General features: G+C 53.6%; 1 protein-coding gene across 1 annotated transcript in view; it reads right to left on the bottom strand.

Moving 5' to 3' along the window:
• OCRL (OCRL inositol polyphosphate-5-phosphatase) overlaps positions 1–11,954 on the bottom strand; it is a 20,826-nt gene that overhangs the window by 4,160 nt on the left and 4,712 nt on the right. The window contains exons 8-17 of the mRNA XM_015626841.2: positions 11,537–11,651; positions 9,742–9,858; positions 9,418–9,605; positions 8,097–8,208; positions 6,622–6,731; positions 5,606–5,741; positions 4,363–4,473; positions 3,908–4,073; positions 3,504–3,739; positions 664–687 (exon numbers count right to left, since the gene is read on the bottom strand). Of these exons, the coding sequence (XP_015482327.2) occupies positions 664–687; positions 3,504–3,739; positions 3,908–4,073; positions 4,363–4,473; positions 5,606–5,741; positions 6,622–6,731; positions 8,097–8,208; positions 9,418–9,605; positions 9,742–9,858; positions 11,537–11,651 (1,315 nt within the window). The remainder of the gene's footprint in view (positions 1–663; positions 688–3,503; positions 3,740–3,907; positions 4,074–4,362; positions 4,474–5,605; positions 5,742–6,621; positions 6,732–8,096; positions 8,209–9,417; positions 9,606–9,741; positions 9,859–11,536; positions 11,652–11,954) is intronic.

The raw sequence follows: 11,954 nt of genomic DNA, 5'->3' as shown, positions 1-11,954 counted from the left end.
GCTCCTGTTATTGTCCCTGTCCCTGTCCCTGTTCATAAGAGACAGCCCCCAGCATCTCCCCCTGAGATCATCAACACCCCCAGCATCTCCCCCTTGCTCTCCAAGGCCACGTTCCCTGCTTGGCTCCAGCACGGTGCCATGGGAAGCAGGATCCCCCTGGGCACAGTGGCCATCAGGGCCAGCAGCCCCAGCTCCACCGCTTGAGGAGGCCCAGGAACATCCACCCCCTGCACAAGGCCCTCCCTGGGCCTCCAGCGGGACACAACCAGATGGAAGGAGCCCGAGTTTCCTGCTCCAGCCCTCTTCCCACAGGTGTGAGAGGACGCTGTGGTGAACCCCTCCTTATGGTCATGGGTATGTCAAAGGCTGCCAATCTTTTTTGGGAATATCCAGCATTGCTGTCAGGATCAGGAGAACTATTTTTTTCTCCTGGAGCAAATTTGGTGAGGTTTAACATCTCAGTTGGGCTTGGCTCCGGGGTCACTGTGTGCTTCCCCATGCTCTCATCCAGCCCACAGCTGTGCTAAGAAGCTTTGCTGGCAGCCGTGTCCCCTCTGTGCTCCCCTCCCCTTCCCTCTGCCACACAAAACACGGGAAAAGCTCTCGTTCTTGACAAACACACCGCTGAGAAGCAGACTGCCACACAGCAATTGCTTGTGTTACCTTTTCTAAGAAGCTGTCTTCTTCCTGAGAGCAGCAGGAAAGAGAGGAGAGGAAAAAGTGTGGTTAAGAGGGAGAAAGCACTCTTGGATTATCTCTTGTGATTAAGCAGAAGCCTAATTTGCATTACAAGAACCCACTGAACACCAGGTCCTTCACACATTTTGCTGACACGGCCAGAGTTAAACCTGTGGAGAGATTTGCCTGCCAATGCTGCTCACATGCTGCACAGCCCCAGGATTTCTGGAAGCCCCTCCGAGGGGCTTGGGCAGCACTGGCCAACAGCAGGGCCATGGGCAGGTGAGATGTGTCCACCAGGACGGCGTTCCCTGGTCAGAATCTCTGTCCCTGTGTTATTTCATCCATCTTCCCTTGTGACCAGACCAGAGATAAAACATTTCCTGGGATAAATCTGTGTTTCTGAGCGTGTGGCAGCTGTGGAGCTCACAGGGCCCCTAAGCAGCTTTGGGCAGGGTCAGGGAAATGAAGGTTTGTGCTCGAACCCGGCTGCTGCTGCAGCCTAAGAGCATTAGCAGAGCACAGAGGAGTGTGCCAAGCCCTCTGGCAGCACAGCCAGGCCCTCAGCATCCCCGGGCAGCCATCCCTGGGCACTGCTGCTGGGGTCTGCGGCAGGGAACAGAAGCAGGCTGTCCATGCCCAGTCCTGGCAGACCAAGCTTGCAGTGGCAGGCTGAGCTGGGAGCAGCTGCAGCTCCCGTGGCACAGGGACACCAGGAGAGAGCAGCAGCTCAGGCTCCCCTGTGGCCTCTGCAGTGTTTGCTTCCTCTGGAGGCTCCCTGAGCTCCAACAGACCGGCCTCTTCCCGGGAACAGCTTGCTCGGAACAGGAGCTGGCACAGGTTCCTCTCCTGAGGCACGGGGGAGGGACACAGTGACAGGTTTGGGAGGGCAGACAGCCACCTGCACTTTTGTACCGGGTGAGTCATCCCCACCTCACCCCCCAGCCTGAGCCTGGCTGCTCAGAGAGTGAAAATCAGAGTGCTTTGGGCTGGGAATGAGCTTAAAGCTCATCTCATTCCACCCCCTGCCATGTGCAGGGACACCTTCTACTACCCCAGGCTGCTGCAAGCCCCTTCCAACCTGGCCTTGGACACTTCCAGGGATGGGGCAGCTCTGGGCAAACTGTGCCAGGGCCTCCCCAGCCTTACAGGGAACAATTTCTCCCTAATGTTGAGCCTTCAGCATGATCTGCTCCACAAGACTCACCTGTTCCTGACAGGGGCTCTTCAAGAGGCTTTTTAAAACCCAGAGTAGGAGCCAAAGGAAAAACAGGATGAGACACTAATACTGAAATCCCAAAGGAGAGCTGCTCAAGTGCCAGCAGCCGTGTGGCAGTGTCCCCCTCCTGGGAAAGGCAGGAGAGCCCCTCCCAAACTCCCACCCACCCACCTCAGCCCCCAGGGACTGCATCTCCAGACTTCCCTCCCTGAGAACCACACACAAAGTCTAGCCAGGCTGAGGAAAACGCTGGATGCAGCAAAGGAAGAGCCCATGCAAGTGCAGAAAGTTCTTAACACACAGCCTGAGCAGCACCAAAACTCAGGGAACTGCACCCAAATGCTCCAGGCCAGGCAGGATCCAGCTGGCAGGATCCAGCATCAACCCAGCTCCAGCCTGATCCAGGCTTCAGGCTCCTCAGGTTTCTGAGGATTTGTTTGAAAGTCAGTCTTGTTCTAGAAGTGGGCCTGGAACATTTCACTGGTTGCTTTTCCACCTGCTTTTTCCAGCTGTGGATCTGGAAGAGGCAGGGAGAGGAAATGGAGAGCTGCTGAAGGGGTAAGGAAATGTGGAAGCTGTGGGAGTGGAAGCTGTCAGATCTACAGAGGTGGAAAAGCAGCAGCTCACTAGATAAAAACCCCTCATGTAAGGGTGAGAGTGTGAGGAGAGGAAAGGAAAGGTATCACATGGCAGAGAGACTCAAACAATGGGGCTGAGCTTTCAGGTGGGCAGAAAGAAAGGACTCTGCTGGCTGAACAAGAACAGGGACATGAACTGGCACTCAGGAGCTGCTGCACCTCACTGAACACAGCCAGGAAAGGAGACAGGAATGAAACCAGCCTGGAAAGCAGAATTCCATCCCCAAAATGGGGGGAAACAGCTGAGAGTGCCCAAAGGACAAGAGGTGACTAGGGCACCACTGCAGCCTCTCTCATGCACACAGGGAGCTGTGGGAGGAGGAATATTGATGCTGGGGCTGGCAAAGGCTGGGGGGAGGAACAGTGTGCTGCACCACAGAGACATCTCTCCCTGATGAGCTATCTCTCACTGGAGGCATTATCTCCCACTGTGGCTGGTGTGGGAGGAAATGGCCAGAGAGGCTGTGACACTGCTCATCTGCTGAGCTGTGTCCTTCAGCACCCCACACCCACAGCACAGACTTTGCTCTGCTCCTCTGCTCCTGCCTGCTGCTGCCCCTGAGCAGTGGGAGTGCATCCAGAAGGAAAAGGCCCCCGGGGCACTCGGCATGGCAGAAGAAGCCACATACCCTGGGTGACAGGACCCCAGTCACATCTCTTATGACACCAGTGCCACCCAGCTGAGCCTGCCAGCACCAGTAACACCAGCAGAAGGTGCTGGGATCACTTTTTGGTCCCATCAAACAATATTTAGAGCCTACTCAGAAACAAGGGATAAAGTACAGGCTGTCAAAAGGCATCAGCTGTGGTAGACAGGGAGAATAAAAGAGCACCTCAAGCTCTGTGGAGTGACTCAGCTCAGAGCCAGCACAGACAAGCCAAGCTGCAGGCACTGCTCCTGCTTTTGGGAGCAATCAGAAGGGAAGCAGGGCTCTCTCTCTGGGTTAGAAGGGCTGCTCAGAACTCACCAGGTCGATGAGCTTGGTGACTGGAACCTCTCGGATGGGTCGCTTCATCCGGCACAAGGCCTCGAGCGAGGTGCCAAAGCAGCTGGGCAGGTAGGTCCCACTGATGGTCAGGAAATAGTCCTTCCCTCGGTCCAGGTGCAGGACAAGGATATCCTCGATCTTATCCTCGCCAGAGTTCAGGAGGGTGACCGAGTCCTTGCTGACATACACGTCCAGGGAGATCTCTGTGCTCTCATCTGCAACACAGCCCAGCTCTCACCGACACTCCAAAAGCCATCACCAGGACAGACAGACACAACAGGAAACACAGACAAGACTGATGGCAAGGGAGGTGGGACAGAGGGAAGACAGGAAGGACTGAGTGGAGATGGGATGGGGGGTGTACAGCAGTGCAGTGCACTCACCTGGCTCCAGGTAACCTTCACAGGGCTCGGCCCGAAGCCATGGCTTGCAGTAGTGGCTGTCATTGAGCTTTGGGATGAAGGAGAAGTGACAGGTGACCTGCCCATTATTGGTAATCTGGAACTTCTGCTTCTGCAGCTGACGGAACTTCACCTTCTCAAACTCAAACTGCAGAGCAAAGAGAAATCAAGTGATCAGTGGGCAGGATATGGCCCATGGCCAGCTCCCCACACACCCTGCAGGGGCCCCCCATGGCTGAGAGGAGCCCACCCAATGCAGAACTCCTCACAGAAGTCCTGCCAAGGAGCCAAGACGACAAGTCCTTGTAATTCCTGATTGTAAGATAAAGGATAGAGTTCAATTTCCTATAATCCAGCTTATTGAAACAAAGTCTTTTAAAGAAGTTCTGATGGCTGCTGTGTTTGGGCAGTGCCAGTGATCCCAGATCCATCCTCACCTCTCTCCTGCTCAGCTCCAGTGAAGGAAGAAAGTCGTTCTCCATCCTGTCCATTATACGAACAATATCCTCAAACAGCTTCCGATACTTCTGCTCATCCACAACCTTCACCTGTGGGACACAAAACCACTCAGCAAAGCTTCTGACTGCCTTCCAGGAACTCCCTTGACCATGAGCAAACTGCACAAGTGAATTGTTTCTCTAAGCACTTGCTTCTGTAGCTGCAAGGCTGAGAGGTCCCACACGTGTGCAGCCTGCAGCTTTACAGATTTCACCCCTGCAGGTGTTACCAGGGTCTGTCTGGCCACTGCTCACACAGCTGGGAGACCACTGGAGGCAACCACTGGCCTGCTGCAGCCCTCCTCGTTTCTGCAGAGGGAGAAAGGCTTTTCTTTCGATAGATTCAGCCTGTTCTACTCAGCACACATCAAGTGCTGTGTCCATTTCTGGGCTCCCCAGCACAGGAGAGACATGGAGCTCCTGGAGCAGGGCCAGCAGAAACTACAGAGATGCTGCAGGGCCTGGAGCATCTCCCTTGGCAGGAAAGGCTGAGGGAGCTGGGGCTGTTCACCCTCAAGAGGAGAGAGCTGAGAGGGGCTCTCAGCCCTGTCTGTGCCTGTCTGCAGGGAGGGCTCAGAGCAGGGCCCAGGCTCTGCTCCCTGGGGCCCAGTAATGGCACCACAGCAATGGCCAGGAACTGACCCCAAGAAGTTTCACCTGAACATGAGGAAGAACTTCTCCACTGTGTGGGTGACTGAGCACTGAGATGGATTTCCCAGAGAGGCTGTGAAATCTCTGCCTGGACACTGTTCTGTGCCAGGTGTTCTGGGATGGCCCTGCAGGAGCAGGGAGATGGGACCAGACGAGCACTGTGGTCCTTCCAACCTGACCCATCCTGTGAGCTGAGCCACCCAGGGAGCAGGAGGCAGCAAAAATGGGCATGGGGTGTCCCCATTTGCTGCACCAGAAAACCCAGATTTGCTGGTGCATGCCCTGAAGACACTGAGGTGTGAAGCAGATCTGACACAGCCCAGCTCCAGCCAGGCCCTGCTGTGTCTCCGTGGGCAGGAGGGCACAGCAGGGTCACCACTGCAGTGCTGCACATGCAGCAGGCAAGGCTCAGCTGGGCTCAGCTGCCCTCCTGCAGGGCCTGAGCAGAGTGTCCTGAGGCTGCAGCGCTCCCACAGCAGTGCCTGGCCGTGCTGGGACGCTGCCCCACACACACACACACACACACACCCACCCCGATGCGGAACAGGGCGCTGACAGGTTTGTGGTCACTGGTCTTGAGCTCCATGTGACTGCAGTAGCGCAGCTGCTGGATGTTCCCTCCTCTCCAAAGGATCCGATCGCACCACGCTGGCACACGGCACTTCCCACTGCAGAGGAAAACAGCTCTCAGGGCATCCAGCAGTCCTGTCACATCATCTCCCCAGAGAGCCAGCTCCCCCCACCCACACCATCACCCCAGTGATGGGATGAACCCCTAGCACAAACCCCAGCTTGAACTCTGTCATTTCTTCTGCTCTCTCCCCCCTTCCCAATACAGCAGATAAAATTCCCATCCCCTCCAGCACCAGGAAACAAAACAACCCTCAGCCAAGCCCATCTGCACAGCCTGAACCCATGTGTGACACAAGCTGCATGACTTTCTTGTGCTGCCAGACCTTGGTGCCCACAGTCCAACCCATCACTCACCATTTCCTCTATGGAAAGTCTACCCAGTGACCACTGTTATGTTGTGAAGCCTGAATCCTGGGTTATCCCTCTTCAGATTAACTACTCTGCTGATTCATAAACATGGCAAATTCAATCACCACATGGTTTGAAAGCCCTTCTTGGGTGTTCCTCCCTTGGGAGCAGCCCCTGCAGCAGATGCAGCCATGTGTGTGGGAGGCTCCAAGCAGGAACCACAGCTGCTATCACAGTGCAGCCACCCTGTGGGTGTGCAAGTCAGGGGACAGGGTGACTCAGAGAGCCTGTTTCCTTAGCTCTTCCATTCCTTTTTTATATTGTTTGCCTGTCCCTGGCAGTAGAAGAAGCCCCATGTGCAGTGTCACCTGAGCTCCCACTTCACCTGCCCTCATCCAGTGGGATCAACAGAGCTCTAAGGGATGTGCCTGCTCAACACTTATTGCAGAAAGCAGGAAAGAAAGGAAGGCCAAACAACACTGACAGGTATTCACAGCTCTGGGAAGCAGGAAATGAGGTTTTGTGAGAAAATGGGTTTTAGGTGATAGGTAAACACGCCCAGTGTACCTGGAGTCCCAGCGATCTGTTTTAGAGTCATATTTATACGTGGGGATGAATGTAATATCTCCCTCCATGAAATCTGCAAATGCTTTCTTCTGAGTGCGCTGAATATTCAGCTAAAGCAGAAAAAGAAAGCTTTAAAAAGAAAAAAAACCAAACCAAACCCAAGAAAGCCTCCCCTGCCAGAGAGCAGATCTGCAGGCCTGTGTCCACTCTGTGGGATTCACAGACACCCCCAAAGGGCCTCTCAGACCTCACCCCTTTAACACACAACTGGAATGTTTTCCAAACAGACTGAGTACAAATGGACACTGCTCACCAGAACATGCAGGCAGCATCGAGCAAGAGTTAAGGGAAATATTAATTACTGAATGCTTTCATCAGTTTTCATGCTTAAGACTGCAATCATTAATCTTTCCCCACTGACCACTTTAACAAAAACCTCCAGGACTGCACTTGCCTGACCACCTGACACCACCCTCCTTTGCTCCTTTACTCCTCTGAGAAATCTCCTGGACGTTTTCCTCACTAACACCTCAGCTGCAGCCTGCACGAAGCTCTGCAGCACAGCAAAAACCAACCAAACTTACTGTTGAACTGTGTCAGAGGTGATATTGCACCACTGCTGTTCATGTTTCCCAAGTGCAACCCCTCACCTGAAGGGCACCTGCCACCAGCCTCCGTGTGCTGCAGGGAATGCTGAGCAGGGGAGCTGGCAGCACAGAATTCAGGTCAAACTGGGCTCCAAATCAATACCTCTTCCACAACACTGATCTCAGCAGCTGTTGTTGCTGTTACAAATGCCTGTGTTCAGCTTGCAGTTTGTGTTTAAGAGAAGTCCTGCTCTGAGACATGGACACACGTACACAGTGCCTGCCTGAGTCACCCCAGCATGGACAATCTGGTTTTGTTTAGGGAGATGTTGCAAGCAGCACGCCCAGAGCTCTGTCAGGGTCCAGTGCCTGTGTCCAAACCCTCACTGCAGTGTGCCATGGAATTACATAGCTTGGAAAAGCTCTCCAAAACCACTGAGTCCAACTGTTCCCCCAGCACTGTCAAGGTCACAACTAACCTATGTCCCCACGTGCCACCTCCATGTGTCTGCTAAATCCCTCCAGGAATGGGGTCCTCACTGCCCTGGGCAGTCTGTGCCATGGCTGGACAGCATTTTCCATAAAATATTTTCCCCAACATCCAACCTGAACCTCTCCTGGCACAACTTGAGGCCTCAAGTCTCTCCTCTTGTCCTGCCAGGTGTCACCTGGGAGAAGAGGCCAACCCCCAGCTGGCTGCACCCTCCTGGCAGGGAGCTGTAGAGAGCAAGAACGTCCCCCTGAGCCTCCTCCTCTCCAGGCTGAGCAACCCAGATGCTCCTCACCAGATCTGTGCTCCAGCCCCTTCCCCAGCTCCTCCCCAGCAAGGCACATCCTGAAGCAAGATGACCTCCCAGGGATGGGGTGAATGTGAGTGACTCCCCTGACCTGGTCATAGGTCAGCAGCTTCTGCAGCTCGTTCCTGCTGATGAGATTCTTCACCTCACTGGCATCCAGCAGACACAGCCTGTAGTTCAGGTCTCCCAGCCAGATAACAACACTGCAAACCAAGGCACACACAGAATCATGGAATGGTCTGCTTTGGAAAGGACCTTAAAGCTCATCTTGTCACGGACAGGGACAACTTCCATTATCCAGGTTGCTCCAAGCCCTGTCCAAGTTGGACAATTCCAGGGATGGGGCAACCACAGCTTCTCTGGGCAGCCTGTGCCAGGGCCTGGTCACCCAGCACTTAACAGCTCCCCTTTATAAACCACGTTAAAGCTGAGACATGTGGAAGACAAAAAGGAGACGTTTGAGTCCAACAGCAGAAACTTCTAGTGACAGCAGAGCCTACAGGACTGAGTCCATCTCCTCTGGAACTCCCCAAAGACTGAAGACTTGGTTTAGTAGGAGGTAATGCACTTGTCTCAGCCTGAGGAAAGCCACAGAACAGCACAGACTCTCTAATGAAGCAAAAGCAGTGTTCACACAAAGTCCAGCTGGTACTGAGGTGGAGCTCATTGTGCAGAGCCAGCCTGTCAGCCAGCTCTATCTGCCATGTCCCTCATGTGGCACCTGCTTTTCCTGCTGCTTTTCCACTGCCTTCCCTTCAACCAGAGCACGAGCTGCTGCACCACCTACTGAGCCAAGACCTCCTGACACAGAATTAGCAGGAGCAGAATTAAGTTCCTGGAGTTTACAACCTTCTGGACATTGTTTGCCATCGCAGCCTTCAGCCAGCACTGGCTCCCACCCTGCTCCTCTCCAGGCCTTCTTGCTATCAGCAGCTAAAGAAACACTTCTGGGACTCACTCTTTACTCCATAAAGGTTTCATTTAGAGATTAAAATTTAAACCTCTTGCTAGTACCAAAGCTCTTCCTGTTTATCAAACCTCAATGTTTCCATTAGTGGATTATCAGGGATAATCTAATATTTGAAGTTTTTTCCTGCAGTAATCCACTCTACATTTTTGGTTTTTAAATGGTTTAACTACTAATTACAGAAGTACCAACCACTTGTATTCTGTTTAGGCCTGCTGAAAAGGAAGTTATTCACAAATGCAAGGAGAGGGACACTGGGGACAGGGTGCAGAAGGCACTGCAGCAAGGAGGTGACCAGCTTGTCTGCAGGAACTGCAGCACACCACAGCCCTTGGGATTCCAAATTATTTCATCAAGCCAGAAAAGTCATGTGTATGAAAGCTCCTGCTGCTGCAGTTCTGGTGTGGCTTGGGTCATGGCACCACTTCCAAAGGGCACAACTCACTCGTGTTTCATGATGTTGAGCTCGGCCAGGCTGTCACCGGGGATTACGAAGCTCATCCGGGCACAGATGTCCTTGTAGTCCTGGTTTCGGCGCTCAAAGTCCTCCACGTGGGCAGCCAGGTGGGAGTTGACGACACAGAAGGTGGTGTTGTAGAACATGAACCTGATGGCCACACCACCCTTGTTGCCCTGGGGACAGGAGGAGCAGCGGGGTTGGAGCGGGGCAGGCACAGGGAGGGGCAGGGGTGGCCCAGGTGAACCAAACCAGACTGTGCCACTCCTTGTGTGGATACAGGGAAGCCACAAGCTGGGCTCGGTGACTCACCATCTTCCCCATGACTCCTGTGCCCACAGACTCTGTCACAATCTCCCTGATATTGCTCAGATGATCCTTCTTAGCAAATATGAGCAACATCATCCCAACGAGGCGGACCATTTGCACCTGCAAAAAGAAACAGGATCCTGAATTGCCAGAGAGGCAGAGGGAATGCAGTTCTGATCTGCTCTGCTGCTCTGCCTCTCGCTGTTCCTCGTGTTCTCTACTCAATCCCTAATTGCACAAGAGAACCCAAAGGGTCTCCTGTCCACAGCAAGGTTCTTGGGGTCCATCTGTCACCCCCAGGAGCTGTCAGCGGTGCTGAGCTCACTGCATTCCCTACTCTGGTCCCTCCCTACAACAGGCTGGGCAAAGAGAACCCAAATAAATGCCTGGCAGGTTTGTGACTCAGGTCTCAGCCCTTGCTGTGCTCTGACCAGCACAGGCAGAGGAGGCTCTGGGTGCTCCAGGCAGGTGCAGTGGGAGTCAGAGCTCACCCTGCAGACTCCAGAGCAGAGGGGAATGCACAGAGATGTTCTCATTTCCCTGAGGCACAGGGTAGCAAAAGGCATCTCTGTGCTACAGACAGGCTCCTTCCCAGGAAATACTTGTTCCCTAAAGCCAGGGGCCCCTCTGGACCTGAGCAGTTATGTCTCAGCCCACAGAGGCTGACACCGTGCTCCTGTGCCCTGTCCCAGTGGGGATCTCAGCTCTGCTGCTGATCTTGTACGTGTGCTAAGCCAACCCTGCCCAGTCTGTGACCTTCCTGCACCTCCAAAACGGTGCTGTCACCACTCTGAAACAGTGACAAGGCCTCACCTGCTCGAGCACAGTCTGCATGCTCACCTGTATGCACAGAAACATTCCCATCTGCTGGGACTGAGTCTATGGGGTGAGGAGAGGAGAGCAGAGAATTTGGCTGTAAGGGCTGCACACAGTCTGCTCTGCAGGAGCAGAATTTGCAAGTGACCACAAGCCTTATCTACAGCTCCAGCCACTTCCCCCTCCTGCAGCCATATCCTGTGCTCTCCCTTTCACTGAGGTGGGAGGAATTCACCCAAAACTCAGGTGAAGCAAAGGGAGGGGAGGGAGCAGGAGTCTCTCTGCAGTTTGGGCCATGACTTCCCTTGGTAGGTCTCATTTCAGCAAGATACTCCATTTGCTGCTTCATTCCCTGTAACACCTGCTCAGAGCAAGCAGGATGGGGTGTGACAGCAAACACACAGCCCAAGGAGGAAAGGGAAACACATTCATGTATCCAGGACTGGTCCCTGCAGCAGGAAGGTTTGCCACAGCAGAGACAAAACCAATGTCTTGCTCTAAACGAGCCAGAACAAAGTCCTGCTGCCACAGCTGAAGCAATTCTGACTCAAGACAGCACAATCTGGAAGATTTCACTTCATAAATCATCCCATTCCTTCAGGGAAAAGCTACTCATTTAATTTATCGGCTCAGGACACATCTGGCTCCTGTACTACAGGATGAGAAGGTAATATAGGTAGAGAATTTGAACCTGCTGCTTCCCTGGCACTACCTCCTATCTGATAAAGGTATTGTGGTCCCCCACCTTTACAAATTTCTGCTTTAAAGCACAATATTTCCCCACAGCTGTGGTGCAAAAGCAGTCTCTATAGATTTAACCAGACACAGCTGACACGTGTCCAGGCATGCACACATCCAGTAGCACCCTTGGTTTCTCCAAGCCTTGCTCCTTGGGCAGGGAGGACAAGGGAAGCCCGTCTCCTTTTCCCCTCCCATCATGCCAGCTCCATGAAAAGCCCCCATGCCACTGAGCAGAACTCACTTTCTTGTATTTGGCCTTAGGGTGCAGGAACCTCTCCACAGCAGACAGCCACTCCTGCTCCTTCGTAGAATCAAAGTAGAAAAAAGCCTCCGTGCTGAGGTCCAGCTCCTGGAACCTGGAAACCCAAGGGCTTAGCACCTCCAGCCCTCCTGCACATCCCCTTCTTCCTACAGGAACGTGAAACCTCCAGCAACAGCCCTTGGAGGAACAGCTCCTTATGGCCACTTGCTAAATAAAGCAGTAGGATTTCCCCACAGTGCCTTTGGGACCCCAGCACAAACCCCCAGCAGCCCTGAGAACAGGCAGAGGACAATGAGCAAACTCTGCAGGTGCCTCCAGGAGAATCCATTATGTCAGGCTAGCTCTGTTCAAGCTGATCCTCTGCCTCATCTGATGGCTTTTCTTGCCCTCAGCCCTG

Source organism: Parus major, chromosome 4A (genome assembly GCF_001522545.3).
Source record: "Parus major isolate Abel chromosome 4A, Parus_major1.1, whole genome shotgun sequence".
Lineage (NCBI taxonomy): Eukaryota > Metazoa > Chordata > Aves > Passeriformes > Paridae > Parus > Parus major.
Note: the sequence above shows the minus strand (reverse complement) of the source record. Positions and strands in the feature narration are given on the sequence as shown.